The 24,929-nt window shown below is 42.8% G+C and overlaps 1 protein-coding gene across 49 annotated transcripts in view; it reads left to right on the top strand.

Annotated features, from left to right (window-relative positions):
• The first annotated feature begins 7,860 nt into the window (after positions 1-7,860).
• Positions 7,861-24,929, top strand: part of LOC310846537 (uncharacterized protein) — a 138,176-nt gene continuing 121,107 nt past the window's right edge. For all 49 annotated transcript variants that reach the window (XM_083743223.1, XM_083743227.1, XM_083743256.1 and 46 more), the window contains exons 1-9: positions 7,861-8,020; positions 15,127-15,322; positions 16,253-16,389; positions 17,793-17,884; positions 18,663-19,035; positions 20,592-20,624; positions 22,110-22,148; positions 22,834-22,875; positions 23,901-23,948. In XM_083743223.1, coding sequence (XP_083599349.1) covers positions 15,127-15,322; positions 16,253-16,389; positions 17,793-17,884; positions 18,663-19,035; positions 20,592-20,624; positions 22,110-22,148; positions 22,834-22,875; positions 23,901-23,948 — 960 coding nt within the window. In that variant the 5' untranslated portion in view covers positions 7,861-8,020. The remainder of the gene's footprint in view (positions 8,021-15,126; positions 15,323-16,252; positions 16,390-17,792; positions 17,885-18,662; positions 19,036-20,591; positions 20,625-22,109; positions 22,149-22,833; positions 22,876-23,900; positions 23,949-24,929) is intronic.

Genomic DNA, 24,929 nt, shown 5'->3' on the forward strand with positions numbered 1-24,929 from the left:
TAACCGGTATAAGACCAGGAAGGGTTAAGCACCAACAGGGGGAGCCCCCAAGATGAACATCCCTAGGCCCTCCCCGAGGGGTTACCGCTCGGGAGCGCGCTTTAGGCCCTAGCCTCCATAGGTTTCGGACGAGGCGATGCCCCCCGGAGTCCTTTAACGAACTACCCTTCAACATTTGGGGGAGGTGATGCCGTTCCTCCCCCCCAACTCGTTTGCATAATAATACCCCTGCCAATGCAGGGCGAAAAAACCAAGTGGCTTCCAAAATACAGCCAATTAGCCAAATGGGAAAACTCCTACCAGGCCCCTTGCGGCGACCAGCCGAAGCCCATAGCAAAGTCCAAATGCAAACCTAGAGGGTGGGTGGGTGGGAAACCGCAGCAGCTGAAAGGGAAGAAAAGGGGCGAGCACGGGCTGCCCCGACCTTAAATGCCCCCTTAGTAAGCCCGCCCCCGCCGCCAGCCATTTGGCTGGCGCAATGAATAATGAATACTAATAGCCTGGGAATCCCCTAGTCCCGCGGGGTTTCAGTCAGCCCTGCGAGGATGTAGATGGGGGCATGAGCCCGCAACCCCCCCTCCTTATGTCGGGAGTGGCTTTCACATGTAACACTAATCATGATAGCTGTCGAAGCACAGATTTATGAATTTAGAATCCATTTGGCTCTGCGGTCTAAATGCAATACTACCTGCCTGCCCCTTACCTGAGCCTCGTTCTCTGTTCTTCATCCTCTTCCTTGATGCTTGCTCACTCCAGCCATCCAGCACAGAAGAGATGACTTCTTCTTTTTGCCTCCCACATACCTGCATTGTGTTATTTGCCTTCAATCTGCAATCCTCAACAATCTCCAAAGGGAATTTTGTGGTCTTCCTCCACAAGACAGCACTTGCTATTTAGCCTCACCCCCCACCTGTCCCTGAATACATAGAACCATAAAATTGTAGAGATGGAAGGGACCCTGAGGATCATCTGGCCCAACCCCCTGCAGTGCAGGAATGTGCAAGTGTCCCATACGGGGATCAAACATGCGGCCTTGGAGTTATCAGCACCACACTCTAACTGATTGAGCTACCCATCCTATTCTCTTCTTGGCAACAGTGGCCGGAAAGAGGGGAGGAGAGCTCCATTCCCCCCCCCCCCGGGTTGTTGACAGCCCCAATGGGAACAGTCCATTTGGCTATGTAGACCTTGGCCTGGTCCAGCATGTTAATTCTTACGTCTGTAATAATCCAAAGCAAAACACCAGCATCAATGTTATGATCAACTTTTGTATTATTATTCATATGCTGATTTTTAAATATTCCTTTTGTATTGTTCAGATTTTATATGATTAAATGCAATTCTTTTTGCATCTGTAGAAATAAAAGTCTCGTTGAGCGACAAGTGGCATTCTCTCTTGCAAATGCAAGCAGGTCTTCTGTTTTCCTACAACTTCCCTACACAAACAGCTCAGAGAAGCTCAGGAAGCTTGGTTATAACTCTTCAGGATTTGGAGAGTTGCCGCCCAAGAGGTTTGATGTCTGATGCAAAGGATAAGAAGGAGCCCCTTCCTGGTTCACATACAGATTGCAACCCATGAGGGTCATTTAGTCCAACCCCCTGCAATGCAGGAATCTTTTTGCCCAACGTGGGGCTCAAACCCAGGACCCTGAGATTCAGAGTCTCATGCTCTGCTGTCTGAGCTATCCCACAGGATATAAGGCAACTTGATCTGCTAATCTCTAGAGAACCGCAGCACATCCTTGATGAGGGGGGAAATGGACAAACCCTGAAATAGGATGAACATTCCTACCCTGTGCATCACTTCTCTTCCTCTGTTGGTAGCACAGGAGACCCCTTTCACAATTTGCCTTCCATCCATGGCCATTAAAACGCTAACACAATAATGATTATAGGTATTCCCTATTGTTTGTACCAATCATCCTTGCCTCATTGCATAGCTTGCTGGCAACCTCACATCCTCCAGGACAAGGAAGTAGTAATTGCTGGCATTCATGTGTTAAATACAGATAATTAGCAGTCTGTTATAATCCGCTGACAGAAGGAGCTCTCCTCTTAAAGAATCTACATTTTGGGCTTCAGATTATGTTAAATCTGGTCAATACCATGAGCACAGAACAAACTGTTGATGTATTATGTGCTCTTTTCTGCAGCTACAGAGCTCACTTTATACGAGCTCACAATGTTATTATTTCTCCCTCCGCTGTCCCTGCGAAACCTCTCTCTCATATGGAGTTGCTCCTAGTCGTACCTTATTTTCTTGCCATTTCTTTCATTTCCTCAGATGTACTAGGACTTCTGATATCTGGAATACAGAAAATCGGTACTATTTAGGGGGATGAGAACAGCAATATTCAAATTAAGGTAGCGGAGAGAATCGAAGAATTGTAGAGATGGAAGGGACCCTGAGAGTCATCTGGCCCAACCAACTGCAGTGCAGGAAAATGCCTCTGACAACCTGAGACAGGTTGAGAGTGTGGGGATCTTGGAGTTACTGCTTCCAGCATCCAGAGCTGGACAGTACTAGGACCAGCAGGATAATGTATAGGGAAGTTTTCAATCTTTGATGTTTTATTATATTTGTTGGAAACTGGGCAGAGTGGCTGCAGCAATCCAATCAGATGGCCTGGTTAGGTAAAGGTAAAGGGACCCCTGACTGTTAGGTCCAGTCGTGGCCGACTCTGGGGCTGCGGCGCTCATCTCGCTTTATTGGCTGAGGGAGCCGGCGTATAGCTTCCATGTCATGTGGCCGGCATGACTAAGCCGCTTCTGGTGAACCAGAGCAGCGCACGGAAACGCCATTTACCTTCCCGCCGGATCGGTACCTATTTATCTACTTGCACTTTGACGTGCTTTCGAACTGCTGGGTTGGCAGGAGCAGGGACCGAGCAACGGGAGCTCACCCCGTCGAGGGGATTCAAACCGCCGACCTTCTGATCGGCAAGTCCTAGGCTCTGTGGTTTAACCCACAGTGCCACCCGTGGCCTGGTTACAAAGAATAAAAATACAACCATCATCATCATTCACCCATCCTTGATACAGCAAATGTAGGGCAGCCCACGGGACAGAGGGTTGCTGCTGTTGCAGGAACTTTAGGGGTGCACAAGCCAGTCTCTGAATCTGTCACCTCTGCAGAGGGGGAACTTTTGTTGCAAAAAAAATCCAAAATATTATCAAAGACCAAATCACTGAAATAGTGTCTCATCGTATCCTGCTTGGTGGAACGGAAGACTGCATTCATCTATTTTTGCAGCTGCCCCATGCTAAAGATGGCCAATAGGATCCCAGAGAACATTTTCTGCAGGGTCAGGTTGTCTCAGAGGGAGCCCAGAACCCCAATAAAAGAAGTGGCAAATAATGTTATACTGAGGAGAAGAAGGAGGCTATGCCCCTTGGATGGTATCCAGCATTACATGACGACTTCCCCTTCTTTTCCTCCTAAGAAAATAAAAAATGCTTTGGGAGTGAACAGAGACCCATACTGCTGAAATTATCTACATCTTAAGGTCCACAGGTTCAAAATTTGAATGAGCACTTTTGCTGATGTAGGTCTCACATTCTCGCTGAAAACTATTCAAAACAAGAAGCAGGAGCAGCGCTGTGTTAAAAATTAATTTAATGGCAGGGCCAGTTACAATTGGTCAGTTTTGACTAGGAGGTCAAACGGGGTTCTTTCAGTCAGCTTTGTAATCTTACCAATGCATTCATAACTCTATATTAATAATACACATCTTTATAAGAAGCAACTGGATGACTCCATTGAAACAAAAGCTATTGATCCATGCTGTAACTTAACGTAAACTTGTGTAATATAGCATGATTTGCTTGGGCTTCCTTGAGTTTCCAAGCCACACCTCTTGGCAGTCATGTCTTAAAATTAAGACATAGTGACACTTGGCTGGACATGCCTCAAAGCACTTTCAATGAAACTGATTTTGGAGCCAGCAGAGCACAGGCTGAATATCAGGATATAAATGACAGAAAGCCAAGTTGCCCTGTGTTGTTCCCTTGGAAACAATGATCTGGTATCACCTGAGCGATTGCAGCACAGGATGGCAAGTGATGGAGAGATAATAGGTTTTGTACACAGTGGCCACACACCCAGCTCTTCCCATTCTGCAGGGTTGGCAAGTAAGTCATCTTGCCTCCAAGAGTCCTGCTTGCGCAGCACAGAGGCAACCTCCCCACTTAACAGGGAGGAGGACATCTACTCTACTTATGTGTCAAGGCTTACCTTCCGCCTCTCTGTAGATAACAGCATGAAGCGAAAGCAATCTTTTGCAGCAACAGAGAGGTTTACTGAACACAGCACAAACATCCAGCATCCATTCTTACTATTGAGGTGCTCCCATGTGAGTTCCTCCCACTTCCCTCTAGTTACTTCCGCATGATCCCTCCACCACTGAGCCTTCTGAGAGGATGCCCTGTCCAGACGCCTGGCTCTTGGGCTGCATACTTTCTAGTGAGGGAGATTCAGCCAGCTCTTTCTCTTCCTGTTCCTCTCCCCTTGCTTGCTCTTCTCCCAGCTCAGCCCAGCTGTCAGTTCCCGAACTGTGTCCTTCCGCAAACCATTGCTCTAGGTCAATACTATCCTCCTGCTCCAGAGGAGCTTCAGGATTAGGCCCTTGAGCAGAGGGAGAGGGGGGCTCCCACCATTCTTCCTCAGAGCAATAACCTTTAGTCTGGTTCCTGACATCATGGGATGAGGTATCCAGCTTACCTTAGTTATGATGATGTCGCATGAAGCTCATACTCTTGACTTGGCTTTTTTCCAGCTGGAACTTGCTGGAACTCAGTTCCAGCACCTCTCAGGTGGGCACCATTGGCATTCTAAGAGAACAAGGGAGGTGGTCATGGTGAGTTCCGGCACCTCTTTTTCTAGAAAAATAGCACTGCTCATAAGGTCCAACTTGCAGAAGCCCAAGTATATGGAACCATGGGCTTCTGCAAGTTTGTTATATATATATTTCACACAGGGTGTATAGAGTGTTAGGGGAGTGGTTAGAATCCCCACAACGGGGTGAGCTCCCATTGCTCGGTCCCTGCTCCTGCCAACTTAGCAGTTCGAAAGCACGTCAAGGTGCAAGTAGATAAATAGGTACCACTCCGGCGGGAAGGTAAACGGTGTTTTTGTACACTGCTCTGGTTCGCCAGAAGCGGCTTAGTCATGCTGGCCACATGACCCGGAAGCTGTACGCCGGCTCCCTTGGCCAATAAAGCAAGATGAGCGCCGCAGCCCCAGAGTCAGTCACGACTGGACCTAATGGTCAGGGGTCTCTTTACCTTTAGTAACTCTGGTGGAGGGCATGTCATACTCCTTCTGGGGTAGTTTGTTCACCTATGGTCCCCACTCATCTTTCACTTGGGGCTCCTAGAAGCTGTCAGCATGGGACAGTGGCCACACCCCAGGAAACAGCTTTGACTCCAGCTAAATCAGATGATTGGTCTCAAATCCTTGGTGAGTTAGGGACTTTCCTTGCATGTGTAAACAGGATCTGGCAGATTGAGCAACCACTAGTAGGCCCAACGGTCAAGAAAGCAGGGGGAAGTGATGTGGCTTGTCAACCTGGGGAGGTAGCCCATCTAGGAGAAGGAAAACTGACCCTAAACTTCCACTGCCTTGTGGCATGTCTTTGAAAGAGGAATAAGCTACAGGGTACATTGCTTATGTGTTTGGGGAAGGTATTGACTGCTCTGGCTAACAGCTGCTATAGCAACTTACGAACTGATGTCAGCAACAGTTGTCTTCTGTAAGTGCTAAGTAAGTCATTCCTGTTAAAATTATGATGCATCCTTGAAGCTCACAGGCACCCATCGAAGAGGAAATACTTATGACTTTATGTGCACCTGATTGCAGCAGGTAGAGCTCTTGCAACATTTCCTAGAAAAGGCGATCCTGGTTCCTTCCTTTCAGCAGAACTGTCCCTTATGTTTCAAAAAGGTTTCTTTGTACTTCAAGAAACAAAGCTTATCCAACAGAGTTCATTTAGCTAGGAACATTACACAGAGTCACTCCTCTCTCAACCTGGTGTCTTCCAGGTGTTTTGGACCACAACTCCCATTTTCCCTGACTGGGGCTGATGGAAGTTGGATTTCAACAAGAAACGAAGGGCATCAGGTTGGGGAAGGCTGCACACGGTCATTTGGGGAACATGGGAAAGCTGACATTTAAAGGAAAGCGAGAAGTAACATGGTCTCTGCTTCATCAAAACCTGTAGGCTTTGATCCAGAAACACACAAATCCTCACACGCTGCAGCTGGGGTTGCTGTTCCAATTCAAGCCAGGTCAGGAGAAAGGCACCAACCTGCTGTTTTGGGGAACGAAAGACTGTTGTCCAGAGGACGCCAGGAACTCCTGTCCTCCACTACCTCCTGCAGCCTGGTCAAACTCATGCTGGTAGCTTCGAGAACACTATCCAACCATCTCGTGCTCTGTCGTCCCCTTCTCCTTGTGCCCTCCATCTTTACCAACATCAGGGTCTTTTCCAGGGAGTCTTCTCTTCTCATGAGGTGGCCAAAGTATTGGAGCCTCAGCTTCAGGATCTGTCCTTCCAGTGAGCACTCAGGGCTGATTTCCTTCAGAATGGATAGGTTTGATCTTCTTGCAGTCCATGGGACTCTCAAGAGTCTCCTCCAGCACCATAATTCAAAAGCATCAATTCTTCGGCGATCAACCTTCTTTATGGTCCAGCTCTCACTTCCATACATCACTACTGGGAAAACCATAGCTTTGACTATACGGACCTTTGTTGGCAGGGTGATGTCTCTACTTTTTAAGATGCTGTCTAGGTTTGTCAAGGTTTGTCATTGCTTTTCTCAATGAAAGACTATAGAGACTAAATCCAATTCCCAAACATCTAAATGGCATTGCTGCCAATATTCTCTTACCAGGATTATGTAGGCTGAACTGCAAAGAACAGTGTCCCCTCACACAGCCATTCCTGGGTGGGCTCACTGTTTTTAGGAAGCTCACTTCACACATCAAACTCCATTTTGTAGCTACACACCCCTACGGTATTTACCACAAGCTCAAAATAACCATATGCTGTAAAGCTGTTTTGTAACGGCCACATGATTTACACCTGTGCACAACCCCAAAAGTATGAGTGGATTGTGGATAAAAAAAAACCTCCAACAACAGCACTTGAGTAAAATGTGAGAATTAGGGTCAAACCAGACATTGGAAGAGATGTAGATTAGCGTATTTTTAGCTCTATAAGACTCACTTTTTCCCTCCTAAAAAGCAAGGGGAAATGTGTGTGTGTGTTATGGAGTGAATGCAGGCTGCGCAGCTATCACAGAAGCCAGAACAGCAAGAGGGATCGCTGCTTTCGCTGCGCATCAATCCCTCTTGCTGTTCTGGCTTCTGAGATTCAGAATTTTTTTTCTTGTTTTCCTCCTCCAAAAACTAGGTGCATCTTATGGTCTGGTGCGTCTTATAGAGCGAAAAATACGGTGGTTCCCGTGATGTCTCTTCCTTGTAACACCTGACACAAAATGGCACAGATTAGTAGTAAATGTTGTATTTATTCACATCCTGCCTTTTTCCCTGTCAGGGACTCATGTTGGCTTACAGCTAAAATAGAAACAGCTTTAAAGTTGTCAGTTTTGGGGTACAGGTTTGCTCTATTTCCCCACTGTGAGGAGAAAGACTTTGGGAAGTTGAAAACAACACAACAAAGCTGAAGCTTTGATTTGGCAAACTGTTACAACTTTAAGCAGCAAATGCAGTTCAAGCAATTTTAAATATCAACCTTTGCAGATCACAGAAGGAAGGAAAGTATCTTCAAGGTCAGGGAAAGAATGACTACTGCCATAGATGATTTCATTTGCCATGTGGTAATTTCTGAGGTGGAGGCTGAGGTGTCATTAATGGGCTGTTCTCCATCCTCTGCCTTGCGACAGGCTGAGCCACCCAGTTCTTCCCTGCTATTTGTTACATTGCTCTCAGAGTCCTACACTACAAGGTTGCAGGACTGAGCCACAAGTACCAAGGCTGACCAGAAACAGGATTATTAAGGTAGGTTGCTGGAATTCTAAACAGTTTCCCTTTGTACCATTGATTTTCATAGACACTGAATTGTACTTAATGGAATGTCTTGACTGAAATGTTTTAAACTGGAGAATAAAGCCAGGCTTTGATATTGAACCCCGATAGATGGACCCAAACTGGCTTGTTTGGGTTGTATTTTATTCAGAAAGTAAAGTTTGGGATGGAAAAGTGACATAACTGAGTGCATGTTTAAGGTATTTGTTGTTACTATTAACTGAGGGGTTAAACCAAGATGTTGAGGATCAAATACACTTACCTATGAACTTGGTAGCTGAGAAAAGTTAATGCAGATAATGCAGGCTTATGGTGTATATAGTCCTATGAAGTCAAGCCAAGTTAAATGTGAAGACTGATGGGCAATTGGGCATACATTCTGTTAACAGCAAGAGAAAGACTACGGAAACATACAAATCATTGAAGGAAGAGAAATCTTAATGCCTCCACTTCCTACATAAAATTCAATGGCCTTAAGCAGGAATTATCTCCATGTATCTGAAGAATGCAGGCAATTACTTTACTTCAACGAAATTGCTCTTTATTTTCACTCCGAATTGCACAAGTTCTCGGGTGGTAAATATACACATTTCTTTCTCAATCTGAATTTGCATTTGGATTTCCTTGCACAACATTGCTAGCCTAGTCCAACCAGCTGAAAAAAGAGTGGGTTGTTGCTGTGACCGAGAAACAGGCCCACAGACCTGTTTGGGTGCATTCATTGTGGGCCCCTCCTGGTAATCTTCATGCATCTGGAAGAAAGTGGGATCGTCCAAAGTATACGTTTCATATTGGGCCTGTAAACGCCTGTTGAGAGTTCTACCGAGGCAATTCAGGCCAGAAGACATGTGACATCCCCTGCAAGATGAAGGATCCTACTGAACACCGAAGACAGATGTGCAAGTTTGTCAATCGTTTGAGCCCAAAGCAAGGGTTGAAGGGAGCTGCTGCCCAGAGCACAACCTCTGAGTTGACCGCTCCCTGTCCTACAGGAGAAGGACTGTGAATAAGACGGGTTGATGTTTAGAGTGGTTCTGCAGTGGCTAGTCTATACACTGGACCTCTCTTCCTGGCTGCCAAGACTCCCTTGACCCCACTTCCTCCAAAGAACTATTACACTAGCTACACTGAATACTCGTGCCTACACTTCACTGAAGTGTATTTCCTCATGGGGAGGGTCTAAGCAGTAAGTCATGGAGCGTGAGGTCAACCCAAACTCTATCTCTGCACTGGTCTTGGTGTTGTTCGGTGGATACGCATTGCCTCTCCTCTGGAGACATTGGGAGCATGGCAACGGTAGTGGGATTGTTGTCAGAGATCAAGATCTCCTACCTGAGTGATGGTCCTAGGGAAATGGCTGGCTTGATCTCCAACAGGGTCATTGGAACTGGACTCCACACTGTGATAGAGAATAACTTCTCCTCCATCTGCAATATAATGGGCCCTATGTCAAAGGTCCCAGTGCCTTTCCAGCATTGGCTGGCTTGCGTCAAAGTCAGCAAAAGGTCTCATGATAAGCAGTACTTCCCATCCCTCCTTCTGGCCTTCCACCTTTGCCTGTGCTGATAGGCTGAGATGGCAGGAATCGGAGCCACATATCTGGCCTATACAGTGGTACCTCGGTTCTTGAACGTAAGCCATTCTGGAAGACGTTCGAGTTCTGAAACATTCGAAAATCAAGGCGCAAAGGGCCGCCTGCAAATTCAATTGAGAAAATAAAAAAACATGCAGCGGAAACCATTCAACTTTCAAGGCGTTTTTGAAAATGGAAGCATTTGCTTCCGGGTTTTCACCGTTCGGGTTCTGAAACATTCGTCAACGGAGACGTTCGAGAACCGAGGTACCACTGTACTTGAGTTTTCACTGCTTGGGGTCCATTTCGTGTATGTGTTCAATATACAGTGGTACCTCGGGTTACATATGCTTCAGGTTACATACGCTTCAGGTTACACACTTCTCTAACCCAGAAATAGTGCTTCAAGTTAAGAACTTTGCTCCAGGATAAGAACAGAAATTGGGCTCCGGCGGCGCGGCGGCAGCAGGAGGCCCCATTAGCTAAAGTGGTGCTTCAGGTTAAGAACAGTTTCAGGGTAAGAACGGACCTCCAGAACGAATTAAGTACTTAACCTGAGGTACCACTGTATTTTACATTTGTTGAATCTTTAATGCAAGGATTTTGGGAACATGTCCCGCTGTTGTGTGGGATGTGGTTGTGCGAGTGTGATTCAAGGTGCCCATTGGAGAGCTGTTGTGACATGTCTGGAAAGACCACAGTTCAGTGGCTGGTACCCAGCTAACTTGTTCCTTCAGCTCAGGGAATTCTGCTTGTGTAACAGGATGTTAGGGTTAGGCCTCTCCACCTTTGCACACACCCCTAAAACAGTTCTGGAGGTTCCCTCAGCCCTCTAGAGCAGATATGGGGATGATGTGGAGCATGAGCAGGGAAAGAGCAGAGCAAGTTCCTTGTGGTGATAGCACTTTAGTTGGATGCCATCCATGCTCTCCTTACAGAAGGTTCCAGGTTCAGTTCCTGATATCTCCAGTTTAAAAAAGAAACGTTGGAGGGTATAACAGAGTGTTTTGTAAGATTCCACCATTTTTGCCCAGCTTAATCCCTGCTTCCAAGCAGCCACATAACTAGCTAGTCTGCTCCCAGTCAGAAATGAAGGATCAAGAAGATTTTCCCCAGAGTCTGTCATTTATTTGGTGACAAGCCAGAGCATGTAAATCTATTGAGTATCTTAAGCAGCATTCCTGTTTACCAGTTTTTCCAGACCGGCTAATTTGAATGCAATGGAGTCAGAGTATCGATGGGTGCACACAGACTAATTTGAGTAGCAAAACACTTTGGAAGAACGTTCGGTTTCATGTTGGACCAACAATTTTGTGCCTGGGACTGAACTTAATTGGAACTGGTTCTGTTAGTTCGCTGCTGAAGCTGTCAGTGAATAGCACAGATTGGATTGGTCGCTGTGTTGTTACAAAATGCCTCCTCCTGTCCATTCGCCAGAGCAACATTTGCAATAATAAAAAGGAGTTGCTGGGCACTTTTAATAATAATAAGTTAATGGATGAATGTTCGTCTAACTGAATAAATGTAAATAAACAAAATGCCCATCTGAAACCTGAGGAGAGTCTCAAGTCTGAGGACTGAATCAGCCATGCAACTACACATATATTGTGTGTGTGTGTGTGTGTGTGTGTGTGTGTGTCACTAGTAGTGTGACAATTAGTGTGGGAAGACAGACTCACTACCTAAGAGAAACAGAAGCACTAACTCCTGTTTTTAAAGTGCATTTGGGTGCACTATAATTAGAACAGAATCAAGTATATCAGCTTTATGAGTCAGATGAAAATGGTTTCAAAAGAGCTCTAACTCAGGGCTTAAACTGGGAATACCGATTACTTACTCACTATATTGCCATGACAGCTCACAGGAGTTGGAATTGCAGGTGTTAGTGGAACTCTTTTACCTAGGAAGTCAGGTGACTTGTGGATATCCAATCCACTTCCTCCTGCCTTCTCTTACATGACCTCTGAGAATTCCTGAGCAATTTTTGATACACTTTTAGGAAACACGACATGTGGCCGTCCCTCCTTTGCAGCAAGAATGAAACTAAATATTTATTATTCTTATTTATATTTTTCATTTATGACAAACATTTCAAACAGAATCATCTTTACATATCATATTTCAACTTCCCTCTCCCTCCTTCTGTGGTTCCTTATATTTACTCTATTTTCCTACATATCTCAATTTAAATCTATTTTATATCCAACCATTTCTCTCTTTTTAAAAAAATATATGCACATTTTACATTAATCATGCTAATGTCTTAATTTGTTTACGATGAATTTGAAAATATTCAATAAATGATTTCCATTCCCCCTTAAAGACTTTGTTATCTTGATTTCTTATTCTTCCAGTACGTTTGGCCATTTCTGCATTTTCCGTTAGTTTCTGTAGCCATTCTTCTTTCGACAGGATGTCTTCCTCTTTCCATCTTTGGGCAAATACCATTCTTGCAGCAGTGGTTGCATACATAGATAAAATTTTATGGTGCTTAGGTAACTCCAATCCCATAATTCCTAAAAGAAAAGCTTCTGGGGTGTTTTTTTGTTTGTTTACAAAAGCTATCTTAAACCTCTTTTTCAATTCATTATGTATCATTTCCCAGTAAGCTTTTATCTTACTACAGGTCCACCACATATGGAAAAAGTTACCTTTATTCTCTTTATATTTCCAACACCTACTCGATTTTAATTTGTACATTTTAGCTAATCTACCAGGTGTTAGATGCCATCTATATAACATTTTTATATATATTTTTCTTAAACCATAGCATGCTGTAAACTAAATAAACCCAGCCAACAATATACGACTGAAGATGAAAATGTAGCACCCTGCTTGTGGTTAACGCTTAGCTGGAATGAAATATTCAACGCAGCAATAGAGAAATTAAAATAATAATTTATTTGTCAGACAAATAAATGAGAGACACAGTGGTATATGGTTACCAAAGCTCCGCCCACTCCAGCCCTGATGGTCAGCACTTATATTTCCTCAACCCAGCCCCCTTGCTCCTCCTTTGGCTGCCTCTATCCAATCAGCCTGGTTGAAATTCCTATTGGCTGTTTGCTAGAACCAATCATAAAAGATACACCCATTTCCTATTACCTTTTATGGGAGACAAAGAGCTATATTTCCTTCTATCTATAAATGGCAAACAAGTAGCCATATATCTTACATTTGCCTCAACAAGGCACCTTAATTACCAGATCACCTTTTGCCCTTATTACCCTATTGCCCTATTCACTCCAAAACAGATGGCTAAAACAGATGCTCATTCTGTCTTACGTTTTGTCTTAAATCAGAGATCTTGGGTTCACATTCTCACACACCATCAATGAAATAAGAATCTAACATAAGAATCTAGCATTTCTTACTTTGTAAATCCTTTGCATAATTACTTTTAAGCCAATATATTTCAGACATAACATATGTAGATTTTTAGAAGCAAAGGCCTTTTCAAAGTAAAAAGGAACTTAGTAAAAACACCTTCCAAAAGCAACTCCTTAAATTTACACCCCTCTTTCAAGCCAGCTGCTGTTTCTATTAGCTCTTGCCCTTTAACCTTATGAAAATGTGCCTAAAGCCTAATGGGAGGCACATGGTATTATTTTCTGTTAAACAATAAATCCTACTATTTACCAACTCTTAATTAGTGTTTTTGCAGCTTGATTGTATTCTGTAATATGTGGGGTCAGTGTAATCTTTTTGCTCCCAGCTTATAATTCCCTTTTACAACTTTGAGAATTTTGGCTCCTGCTATAAATCAGGGGGCCCTTGTCCAGGAGGATAAACATCTGCCAAAGTCTTTTAGCAGCTGGTCTTCTGCCTGGCATAAAAACACACAAGCATATGCAAATATATATTTTTAAGCTCATTTTAAAATACAAGTCTTGATCAGATGCCTCAAAAATGTGAATGAACAGTTTGCTACCTAAGTAGCTAAATGAAGAACAGACACAAACATGTTTCATCCCACCAGCTACACCCACAACCTACATTTAAAGAGCATTGCTCTCCCATCCACCAAAGGATCCTGGGAAATCATGGGTGTAGCCAAGGGTGAGGACAAGGAGGGGTAGCTGCCCCCCAATCAATAAAAATACATAGCAAATTGAGGTTCTGCCCCCCTAACAAAAGGCCTGCCCCCTAACAAAAATCCTTGCTACTCCCATGTGTGAAATGTTAAGAATGCTGGGAATTGTAGTGCTCTGAGGGGTAAACCACAATTCCCATGATTCTCTGGGGGAAGCAATGTGCTTTAAATTCCTGGTGGGGTTGTGACTTTCCATCATTCTTTCTACTGCTTCCCTCTACCCTCTTTGGTCGGGTCCAGTTCCAAAGTTTTCTTTCCAGACAGAGAACTATTTCCTCAACTGTTTCCTTAAGGCATTAGAGGGTTAATTCTCAAGAGGAATTAACCCCACCTGCTTCCCTTCAGAACAGCACCCCATAATTTGGTAATTACAGATGGGAGTGCCCTTCAGCAATTCAACCTAGCAGTCTAAAGTTTCTTTCATATTGCCTCGTGGATTTTGCCAGCTAACATGTCCCAAGCAGCTGTTTATTTAAAGAAAAGTTTCAAAGATGATGTCTGCATATTTCTTACAGGCACTAGGTTAATTCCCTAATATTTCAAAGATTCCCCACCTACCTGTTTTAAGGGAGCACGTGTGACACCCTTATTCTGTGGCAACTACAAGATATAATGCCCTCTGGCATTTAAACCAGAACTATAAACCGCCTCTATGGTTATAGGTTGCCTTAATAAACTATTGTGTTGATTAGTTCTGTCAGGCAGGCAAGTTCAGAAAAAGTCAACTGTTTCTTAATTCATTGAATATGGGCTTCATATGACTGGGGGGGCAGGGAGATTAGCAACATGGGATTAAATAATAACAATGCATAGCTTTAAGAATATATACTATTATTGCTGAAACTTAACCAAGATCCATAGAGCTGAACTTATGCACACAGTATGCCATTCTTGGTCTGCTATGCTACTCCATTTGGACCATGAGGCCATTTTGGGCAAGCCTGCCTCTTGGGATTTTCAGGTCTTTAAAAGTGGGAGATATATACTAGAGCTCACACATTGTCTGGTGAAACTTAGTTTGGATTGATAAAGTTGGTGAGGTCCAGTAGAAGCCGAAACAGCACTGTACTTTGGGTTTTTGAGGGTTTGAGCAACTGACGACAAAAGATACTGACTCGTTCCTCTTGTCCTTGGGTCTCCCTCTTGTAATACAGAAATACTATTGAGCTTTTTCACATACTAAATACGCAATCAAGGTCCAGTTTGAATAGGTAAGGTTTGCTTATCAAAAGTGCTACGTCCATAATAACATTACTTTTACTAATATAATCATAATTAAGCAAATAACTGAATATAACAAAGATGCATACTCTTATTACCATTAACATTTAACTGAATTAAATGTTCTTTGTACATTGGTGTCAGCCATGGTTCCTCCACCTTCTTATAAATAGCTTTATTCTCTTTCTTCAGATGGAGAAGTATTATTCCTTCGTGGTCATTTTTTGTGCTGTCTTCCTGCCCAAGGCCCTTGGATTTCCATACAAAGATGTTTCAATAGATTGTTTCTCCATGTTGCCGAATTGTGGAGGAGGACCACAGACATCTACTCCACCGTATGTCGTCTCTGTATCATTTGATAGATATGATCCAGGAAATGAAATACAAGGTACAATACATAATCTGCTAACGTTGTGGATCAGAGATAGTTAATGAGAAGGAATGGGGGAGAAATGTGATTCAGTTCATTTTAAAAAAGCAAATCTACCAAATGTGTACTTCCAGAACTGCTCTTTCATGTATATGTGATTTTATATTATGTTATCTTGCCTTGAGCTTTTAAGTTTTGTAATTGGCGTTTTTTTAAAAAATTATACATCGACCATAATAAAATGACTTGACTTGCACTTCCAGAACAACGCAAGAACCAAAACAGCCATTAATTAAAATTCACACTTCTCCAAATTTTCTAGTTAAGTAATTGCATCTTTCTGGTTAAGTAACGTGTCGAAAAATCATGTATTAGAGCATATATTAGTGAAAATGCACTATATTAGACAAAAATGTACTGGATCGGAGAATTCCTTAAATAGGAAGGTGCTACAGCTAAATTATTGTACCGTTTTGTTCTTTGAAGTTAGGTTATGTAGCAAAATATATTTCAGGATTCTGTGGTGGAGTCCAGTTGTTTGAATGCTGTAATTCCACAGTGCAGAAAAAACACAGGAGTTACTGAGCAGAGAATCTGAGCTTCTTCCTGGGTATTTAAACTCAAACTTGAAATGGAAATAAATGCCCATGCATGTGGCCTGTTCATGAGAGCGGTGTTTCTTGATGTAATGAACTCACAGAAGACACACTGGAGATGAGAACATATCTGATTCCTGAAGCTATTCAGAGGCGATTGCTATTCACTGCCATGGATGTAAATCATCCTGGCTTTCCAAATGCTGCAATCACTTAGCCAGTAAAGTTTCTGACGGAGACAAACCTGCTCTGCAAAAATGAAAGACCCAAGCGATCAAAGGGGGAAATTCTGTTGCGTAGTTTAACTCTTTTAAAAGCCATTCTATTAAATTTATCTGTTGGTTCCCCCCAGTGACTCTAGAAGGGACGTCGTCTGCTGGATTCACAGCGTTTATGGTACAGGCTCGGGAAATTGATGGCAATGTTCCCGTTGGCATGTTTCGCATCAGGGATCCAAATACGCAAGGCTACCCATGTGCCAACATGACGGTATGTGTTCATTTAACATGAGAAATTGCTTTATTGATGGTGCCAGAGTGATATTCATTAGCCTCATAACAGAATGTATCATTGCTATGTTTCTTCCTTTTCTTTAAAAATACAGAAGATGTACCGTATTTTTCTGGGTATTGGATGAAGTTTTTTTGACTCAAAAATCATGTCAAAAAACTGGGGTCGTCCAATTCACGGATAGTGGCATGGGGGGCAGGGAGAAGTGGGGCGCCACTAGCCATTTGGCCACAGTGAGCGGGGAGCAATCTAGGGGCTGTTTCCTGCCCACAGCTGACTGGGCGGACAGGCTGAACAACTTTGGGCCATCTCCCCTTTTTTTCCTAAAACTGAGTCCCCCAAAATAGGGGGGGGGTCTTATACATGGGGCGTATTATAGATGGAAAAATACGGTATCCGTCTTCCTCCTTTTTCATAACCAAACTATTTGTGATAGGCAAGGCAGTTTTCCGCCGGGGCATCTGCCAAGGACACAAGTGTTTATAGAGCTGGGATAAATTTGCTTCTCAAAATGTTCCTGTGTGAATTATAATGGCAAATATTCTTGAAAACTGAATATCCAGCACATATTTGATATTTAATGGTGGCATTGTGCATACATTGGTTTTGATGGTATCTGGTAGCTGAAATGTGATAGCAGTCAATGTTTGCTGGCACCTGACATTTAGTGGTCAGTACCTGGTGCTATCCTACAGGTGGCTTGCAATTAGGGGACATTCTGGAAACACCTTCTTAAATAGATAAATACTCACAGCCAAAATTTTATGAAACTTTGAGTTAATATCAACACTAGAAGCCAAGTTGAAAAGTGTGAAAATCAATTTCATGTTTTCAGATTTAAATGCTGCTGAAAGGTCATTCAACTGTAAGAGTAGCCTAGGCTGTAATCCTGTACCAGTGTTTTCCTGGGAGTAAGTCCCATTGAACTTAATGGGACCTACTTTTGAATAGACATGGATAGGACTGCACTTTTAGAACACAATTCTACACACATCGGCTCAGAAAAAAAGTCCTGTTGAGTTCAGTGGGGTTACTCCCAATCTCGGGTAAGTAGCTATAGGACTGCAGCCTTAATTAGTGATCTCGTTTCAACTATAGCATGAGGAACAATTTACCTCAAATATTTCCCACCACCCTTCTGAATAATACCCCTCCCCACCTTCTCACTATATAGAAGGGTCTGGAAACTTCTGTTTCAGTGTATCTGAAGAAGTGTGCATGCACACGAAAGCTCATACCAAGAACTGACTTAGTTGGTCTTTAAGGTGCTACTGGAAGGAATTTTTTTTGTTTTACCTCAAATATTGTTTTTGAGCTGTGTTTGTTTGTTTTTGTTTTTACTTGTGTGTCTTGATTCTGTTTCATTTGCCTTCTCCTTTCAGAATTCAGCAGTAAGTCACACGAGTCCCAGCGTAAAACGCAAAGTCACAACTACTTGGGTTGCTCCTCAGGGTACGAATAAGATTCGCCTTATGTAAGTTGTGGATTTCTTGCTATGCAATATTTATTGAGGGACTTTAGTTCTTCTTTGAAAAAGCAACAAAATATATCAAGGTTGCATGTGTGGTCATATATTTGGAAATCACAAATGTTTATGCAGGCAGGTGCACGACCTTCGTGGTAGAGGCACCTTCCTTGTGGAATGCCTTCCCTTTAGATGTCAAGGAGATAAAGAACTACATAACTTTTAGAAGACATCTGAAGGCGGCCCTGTATCAGGAAGTTTATTATTATTATTATTATTATTATTATTATTATTATTTATTTTATTTATACCCTGCCCATCTGGCTGGGTTTCCCCAGCCACTCTGGGCAGCTCCCAACAAAATATTTAAAATAGAATCAAACATTAAAAACTTCCCTAAAGGAAGGGCTGCCTTCAGATGTCTTCTAAAAGTTAGATAGTTGTTTATTTTCTTGACATCTGATGGGAGGGCGTTCCATGGGGCGGGCGCCACTACAGAGAAGGCCCTCTGCCTGTAACCTCACATCTCGCAGTGAGAGAACCGCCAGAAGGCCCTTGGTGCTGGACCTCAGACTAATACATAGTGATGTATTACTATGTTTTTATATATGCTGTAACCCGCCCAGAGTAGCTGGGGAAATAGATAATTCTGGACTGAAAAGTATAATGCAAATTCCCCTGTGAAAATATCTTATGTATAATATATATGATATTATATAGCTCATTAGAGAAAAGTCTCCACACTAGAAATAGTGATGATTTCTTGGTGTTTTTTCTCCCCTCTCAGGGCTACTTTTCTTCAAGATTATGATACCTATTGGGTTGGCGTTCATAGCAAAACTCTCTCACCCAGATTTTCAGAAGTGGCTAATATTTCCAAACCCATCAATGATTCCAAACCCATCAACGCTTCCAAACCCATCAGTGATTCCACAACCATCAATGTTTCAATGGCAGCCAATAGCTCAGAGCTAGCCAATGATTCTGTGGCATCAACGGTTTCTGATATTACTGATGATTCTGAGGAGTACGATGATGATTTTGATTTCAACACCCTCCTTGGTGACACTGAGGCAGTTTATGACAATGAGATACCTGTTGATTCTGAGGCGACGCCGGACTCCAGAATAGAAAATGCCACAGAAAAGAGCAGGAGGAAGGTATTTGTGAAATACTTATTACAAACCAAAGGAGGGGCGTAATTCAGCTGAACAGAACAAGTGCATGTTTTTCAAACACTTGATCATGAATGTTGTGAATATGACCCACCATTATGTTCCTTTAGCAGCATGGTTGTATCTTCTGTATGGCTGCTTCTTGCCACATCACTCCAGTACCTTAAGAAATGGAGGAGACCCTTTAGAAGGGCCTCATTCATTCAGAATCAGATGCCAGTCTGTCAGAATTTCTGCTGAGGCTGCAACACTGGAACAGGCAGTAACAAAAGCCAAATTTTATTATTTTTCTAGCACTTATTTTATTGGAACAGTATAAGATGACTAGATTCTAAGAACTGGTAACATTATTTATAGGATCTTAAGAACCTTTATTTTGAGTGATTTCAAGCACCCAGTTTGCCCCTGCTGTCAGGTGGCAGGTATTACATATACCATGGAGCAGAGATGCGGGGGGGGGGGGGGGAGACAAAATTGAATCAGTTCATGTTAGGTTGTGGGTGAACATATCAGACGACACAACGATTCTTCAAACAGCTCTTGTTTATTCACAGGCCAGGACAGAACTGAACTGAAGGGTTCAGTCAGCCTGCTTATATAGAGCTCCAGTACAATGTAACTGTAACAATTTTCTAAAACTATCCAATCACAGAACGTCACTTTCGATCCCTTATTTGCATAACTATCTACAATATCCCCCTGCTGGCCCAGGGTGAGAACTTCAGTACATAACAGTTCACACTTAAATGTAAGCCTACAAAAGTTGCACTTGCCAAACCAATATGCAAACTAAAACACAGTATTCTTCTAAAGTTCTCATTTCTCTGATGCAGTCCTCCAACCGAAGAATGCAAGCAGAAATTTGTACGTAATTGAAAAGTGCACACGAGAATGTTTATCAGTCTGCTTGCAGAAATCAAAACTGTATATGTTAGGAGAAAAACACAGGAAAATGAAAACAAATGTGCACACAAGCTTTTTCCCCTTAATTGCAAATGTATGTGGAAAGGTGGCAAACCAAATTTAAGATTTAGAAAAAGATAAACTAAAAATGATGCGATTTGTGCGTCCTCACCACCGAGGTGCCACAATAAACAGTACCCCCATGAAGGAGTGTGTGGATTTATGAATGGGATAAAAAACACCTCGGATTGATTGATTGATTGATTGATCGATCAATCAATCAATCAATCAATCAATCAATCAATAATGGAGCATATAACAGGAATGCTATCTTCACTGGCATCCCTGTGGTGATGGTATTCTTACTCCAGTAGCCAGCAGTTAGCTAGTGATTGCAGTACTAGTTTGTTTCCCATTGGTGGGTGATTGTCCGGGTTGGCAAGTGGCTGGTGATGCATGAAGAACCATCAATTGATGCTACAGATTTCAAATGCTGCTAAAATGAAGGGCTAATAACATGGTGGAATTGTTGTAAGCAGATCCACCCTTACAGAGCCACCAGGTATTCCTTCACAGCTTTGCAACATTTTATTAGGTACAGTCCCTATTTTACAAAGCGGTATCTCTTTTCTTTTCAGTCCGTTCTGACTGTGAATGTCAACTGTGGCGAGGTAAGAACCTTTTTTAAAAAAGATTCCTCAGTGTTTCCCTCACTGTCAATATCTTTTTAATTGCGTGCTTATATATTTACTGTGTCTGTAACCTCACCCATAATATAAAGTTCTCTGTGTGGTTTACCCTAAATAAGTATAAACACAATGGGAATACAAGGTAAAATAAAATCTTACCGTTTAATGAAAAGCAACAAGAAAACAAAACTCTCCACAACCCCAAAGTTGAAACACAAATTTAAAAACTGAGAGATCCAGCTATGTAAGTTATTTAAAACATTTGGATAAACAGAAAGGCGAAACTCTCTGGGAAGACTATTCCATAACTGGGGTATGCCCATCAGGTGTGCAGTAGCACAACTGGACACCTTCATCTGCAACAAAACTTGTCTCTCCCGCATTGGTCTATACAGCCACATCAGAAGCTGCAACCATCCAACAGCTTGACCTCACCCCCAAAAGCACACTCCTTCATCCTCCTTTGTCTCTGGAGACAGACGGATGCCAACCAGTACCATTTCATAAAACAGAACAGCATGCACCTGGGTTGCACTCCTGAAATGTTTAGAACGGCCCACTCTGCTTGAGTTAATCGACTCTTTTCTTTACCTGGTGTGAACAAGTCCACCCAGTTATACTGGGAAAGAGACATATTTGTACTTGGCAGAAGGCTATAATGCAGTTTGACTGGTTAAGTAAAATGAGTGGGCTGAGAACACTGCTTCATTTCACTGCTGTGAGCGCTATAGTACTTGAAATGCATAAGGAAGGCACCAAGTCCCTTTTAATATTACCCCTGGGCCGGCCCTACCATTAGGCAAAATGAGACAAATGCCTCAGGCAACAGATACTGAAGTGGGGAGTAGCACTCCCCTAGACTAGCCTGCGGGAGGCTACAAGGAGAGAAGTGGGGTGTTTCATTGCGTAAACAAGAGTCTGCTGCATAACTGGAAGAGCAGATGTGGCGTTTGCCCGTTCGTTTAGAAAATGTCTGTACAGGGGGGAGAAAAAGGGTTAAAATGTAGACCAATAGGAAAGCCGGAGGCGGAGCCTACCTGTTTATAAAAGGGCTTAGCCCAATGTTTGAGTGATTAGTTGGTTGGTTTTAGTGAGTGGGTTTTTTGGGAAAGGCAGTTGGAAAAGCAGTTGGCAATAAAGAGACAGTTAGTGCAGTGGGTTCTTATGTGAGGGGAGGTAGAAGAGATAAAGACAGGATAAAATAAGACTAAGAAGGTAAAGAGTAACAGCATTTGGAATGCAGTTAAAGATTGTTTGTGTCTGCAATAAACTACACTCTTCTTTGTTAACTTGAGAACCTGACTGAGATTTACCGGGGAGGACCTGATTGGTGGCAGCGGATTAGTGGTGTATGGGTCAATAGTCTGTGAGAAGACCGAGGGCTCCTTACGAACGCCACAGCAGCGTTGTATAGAACCCAAAGTTCTTTAAAAAACAAAACAAAACTTGAACAATCTTATTTCTCAGGCTGGAGCAGTACAGTCAAGCAGTGGTGGTTGTGTCAAGGTAAGCATTATTTCCTTAAAAGGTCCTTATTCCCCTACAGGACACGACAATTATATACACATTTGTCTTAAATTTTTAAAGAATCCTTCTGCACATAAACGCTGCAGACAGGTTTTTTTATTCGGGTAAGTTTGAAGTGTTAGGCTCATTCTTCTGCATAAAATTATCCAGTCCTTATTAGTGTGTCTTCTGTCTGCGTTCCTGGTGTATCTGCATCAGTACAGCTGGACGCCTTCATCTGCCCTAGATGAATGAAACATGTCTCTCCCGTATTGTTCTCTACAGCTGTAACCCTCCAACAGTTTGACTTTACCCCCAAAAGCACACTCCTCCATTTTCTCCCATTTTCTCTCTTCCTGTTTTGACCCAAATAACAGAGAGAGGAATTTTCACTTCTTTCATTTTTTGTTCTTGGTGCCTGCCCAAACAGATCACTTGCCAAAGATTCCACAGAGGCTTTTTAACTCTTCTTCCATGTCTTAAAAATTAAATCAACCTGTGCTGCATTCGAGCGCAGTCAAAGGGTCCACTGAAATGAATTTCAGAGCAGCTCTGTTTATAATGAAATAATTCTTTTTTCCTTTTTTGATCTTTAAATATTAAAGGTTTGGGTTGCATTTATTCCCTCGTCATAACCCCTCATTTATTCCCTCATCATAATCTTAAATTCCTGATTAATTTTCAGAGTACACAAGGATCATCGCAGAGCAGTGGCAGTGAAGCCAAGGTAATTGCTGTTTTTCCCTTGCCATTAATTTTTTGTTTCTTCTCAGGACTTGATAGAGCCAAACTACATGTTACACCTCACCACAAACTACACAGTAGCCACAAGTAATGTTAGTCCCATCACAGCTGTTCCAATCCAAGCAGTCCTTGGGAGGGGACAATTTTACGAAGGAGAAGTGCTGTGTTGCTTCTCCTAACATCGTTGGTGCTGCTCATGCATGGAGGTTTTTTTGCACAATCCACATGAAATAAATTCTCATCAAAATGCCTTCCCATAGTATTTCCCCATTTAAACCAGATTTGCCATTTCTGCAGGGAATCTGATAAGTTAAAAGAAAAAAGTACAGTGGAAACAGCAACTCAAAATTAAATGCTGGGTGTGGGGGTGTGGAATTGTGGAATTGCACTGCGCCATGTGGACACTGGGAGAAACTTGCATGCATGAGCAACAGTAAGTCCATAAAAAGTGCAGCTGTTGGGAGCTTCCACACAGCAGTTAAGCCAGTGAAAGCTTCAAAGTTTTGTATATAGTGGTACCTCTAGTTACGAACTTACCGTATTTTTCGCTCTATAAGATGCACCAGACCATAAGACGCACCTATTTTTTGGAGGAGGAAAACAAGAAAAAAAATATTCTGAATCCCAGAAGCCAGAACAGCAAGAGATCCGCTCCATAAGACGTACACACATTTCCCCTTACTTTTTAGGAGGGAAAAGGTGTGTCTTATAGAGCAAAAAATACAGTAATTCGTCCCAGAGGTCCATTCTTAACCTGGGGTACCACTTTGGCAAATGGGGCCTCCCGCTGCCGCTACGCCGTTGCCGCACAATTTCTGTTCTCATCCTGAGGTAAAGTTCTCAACTCAAGGTAACTCTTCCAGGTTAGCAGAGTTTGTAACCTGAAGTGTTTGTAACCTGAGGCATTTGTAACTTGAGGTACCACTGTACTGTGCAGTAGGCTGCAGTCTCCCCCCCCCAAAAAAAAAATCAGGCTCAGAAATGACTGGCATCATTTTTTCTTTCCAGGTCATAGTGGTCAAAGAAGGAAGCAGCAGTGGAAGCGGCTGTGGTGGGGTAAGTATACACTCTGTCCTCTTGATTCTAGAATTTTGTCCCAGTGTAAATGTTGCATAACATAAGTTGTGCTCGAGAATGCGGTGAACTGTGTTACTGCAAAATAAGAGATTGTCCCATTCTATAGCTGCCCCTCACCAGTGCTGGATTTATGTATAAGCTAAACAAGCTATAGCTTAGGGCCCCACTCTCTTGGGGACCCCAAAAAAATAATTAAAGGAAAAAAGCTTGGATGTACATTTCCAAAATATAGGATAAAAAACAAATAAAATAAAACCTACATACAGCAACATTGTTTTGTGTTGTGTATGGACCTATTAGGTCCATAAATTACCACATAGCATATATTCAACACAGAAAACAGTGACAATTTGTTGTTGACAAAGGACAACTGGACATATAAAGGGCCCTATTGCCTTCAGTAGCTGAGGGCCTGATCAAACCTAAATCCGGCCCTGCCCCTCTCTGTGGGATTTGATCTATCCAGTTTGATCTGTCCATCTGAATGATATAGTCACAATTGTACCATATCCATGTGCACTGACGTGCCTGCTGACCAGCAAAAAAATAGACAACTGGCTTTTCTTTTGCTCACAGGGAGGAGTTGCAGGCGTGTACAACAAATTTGGCTGCAGAGATGTAAGTACTGGTATGCCTTTTTCTTTTGTGTTTTATTCCTGTTCCCTGCTCAACAATGCAGGGGAAGCTGCCATATACTATGTCAGCCTATTGGTCAATTTCACTCAGTATTGTCTATATATCAAGGGTAAAGGTAAAGGGACCCCTGACCATTAGATCCAGTAACGGATGACTCTGGGGTTGCGACGCTCATCTTGCTTTACTGGCCGAGGGAGCCGGCGTACAACTTCCAGGTCATGTGGCCAGCATGACTAAGCCACATCTGGCAAACCAGAGCAGCGCACAGAAACGCTTTTTACCTTCCCGCCGGAGCAGTACCTATTTATCTACTTGCACTTTGAT

This window comes from Podarcis gaigeae, assembly GCF_964106915.1.
Source record: "Podarcis gaigeae genome assembly, chromosome: 6".
In the NCBI taxonomy this organism is placed as follows: domain Eukaryota; kingdom Metazoa; phylum Chordata; class Lepidosauria; order Squamata; family Lacertidae; genus Podarcis; species Podarcis gaigeae.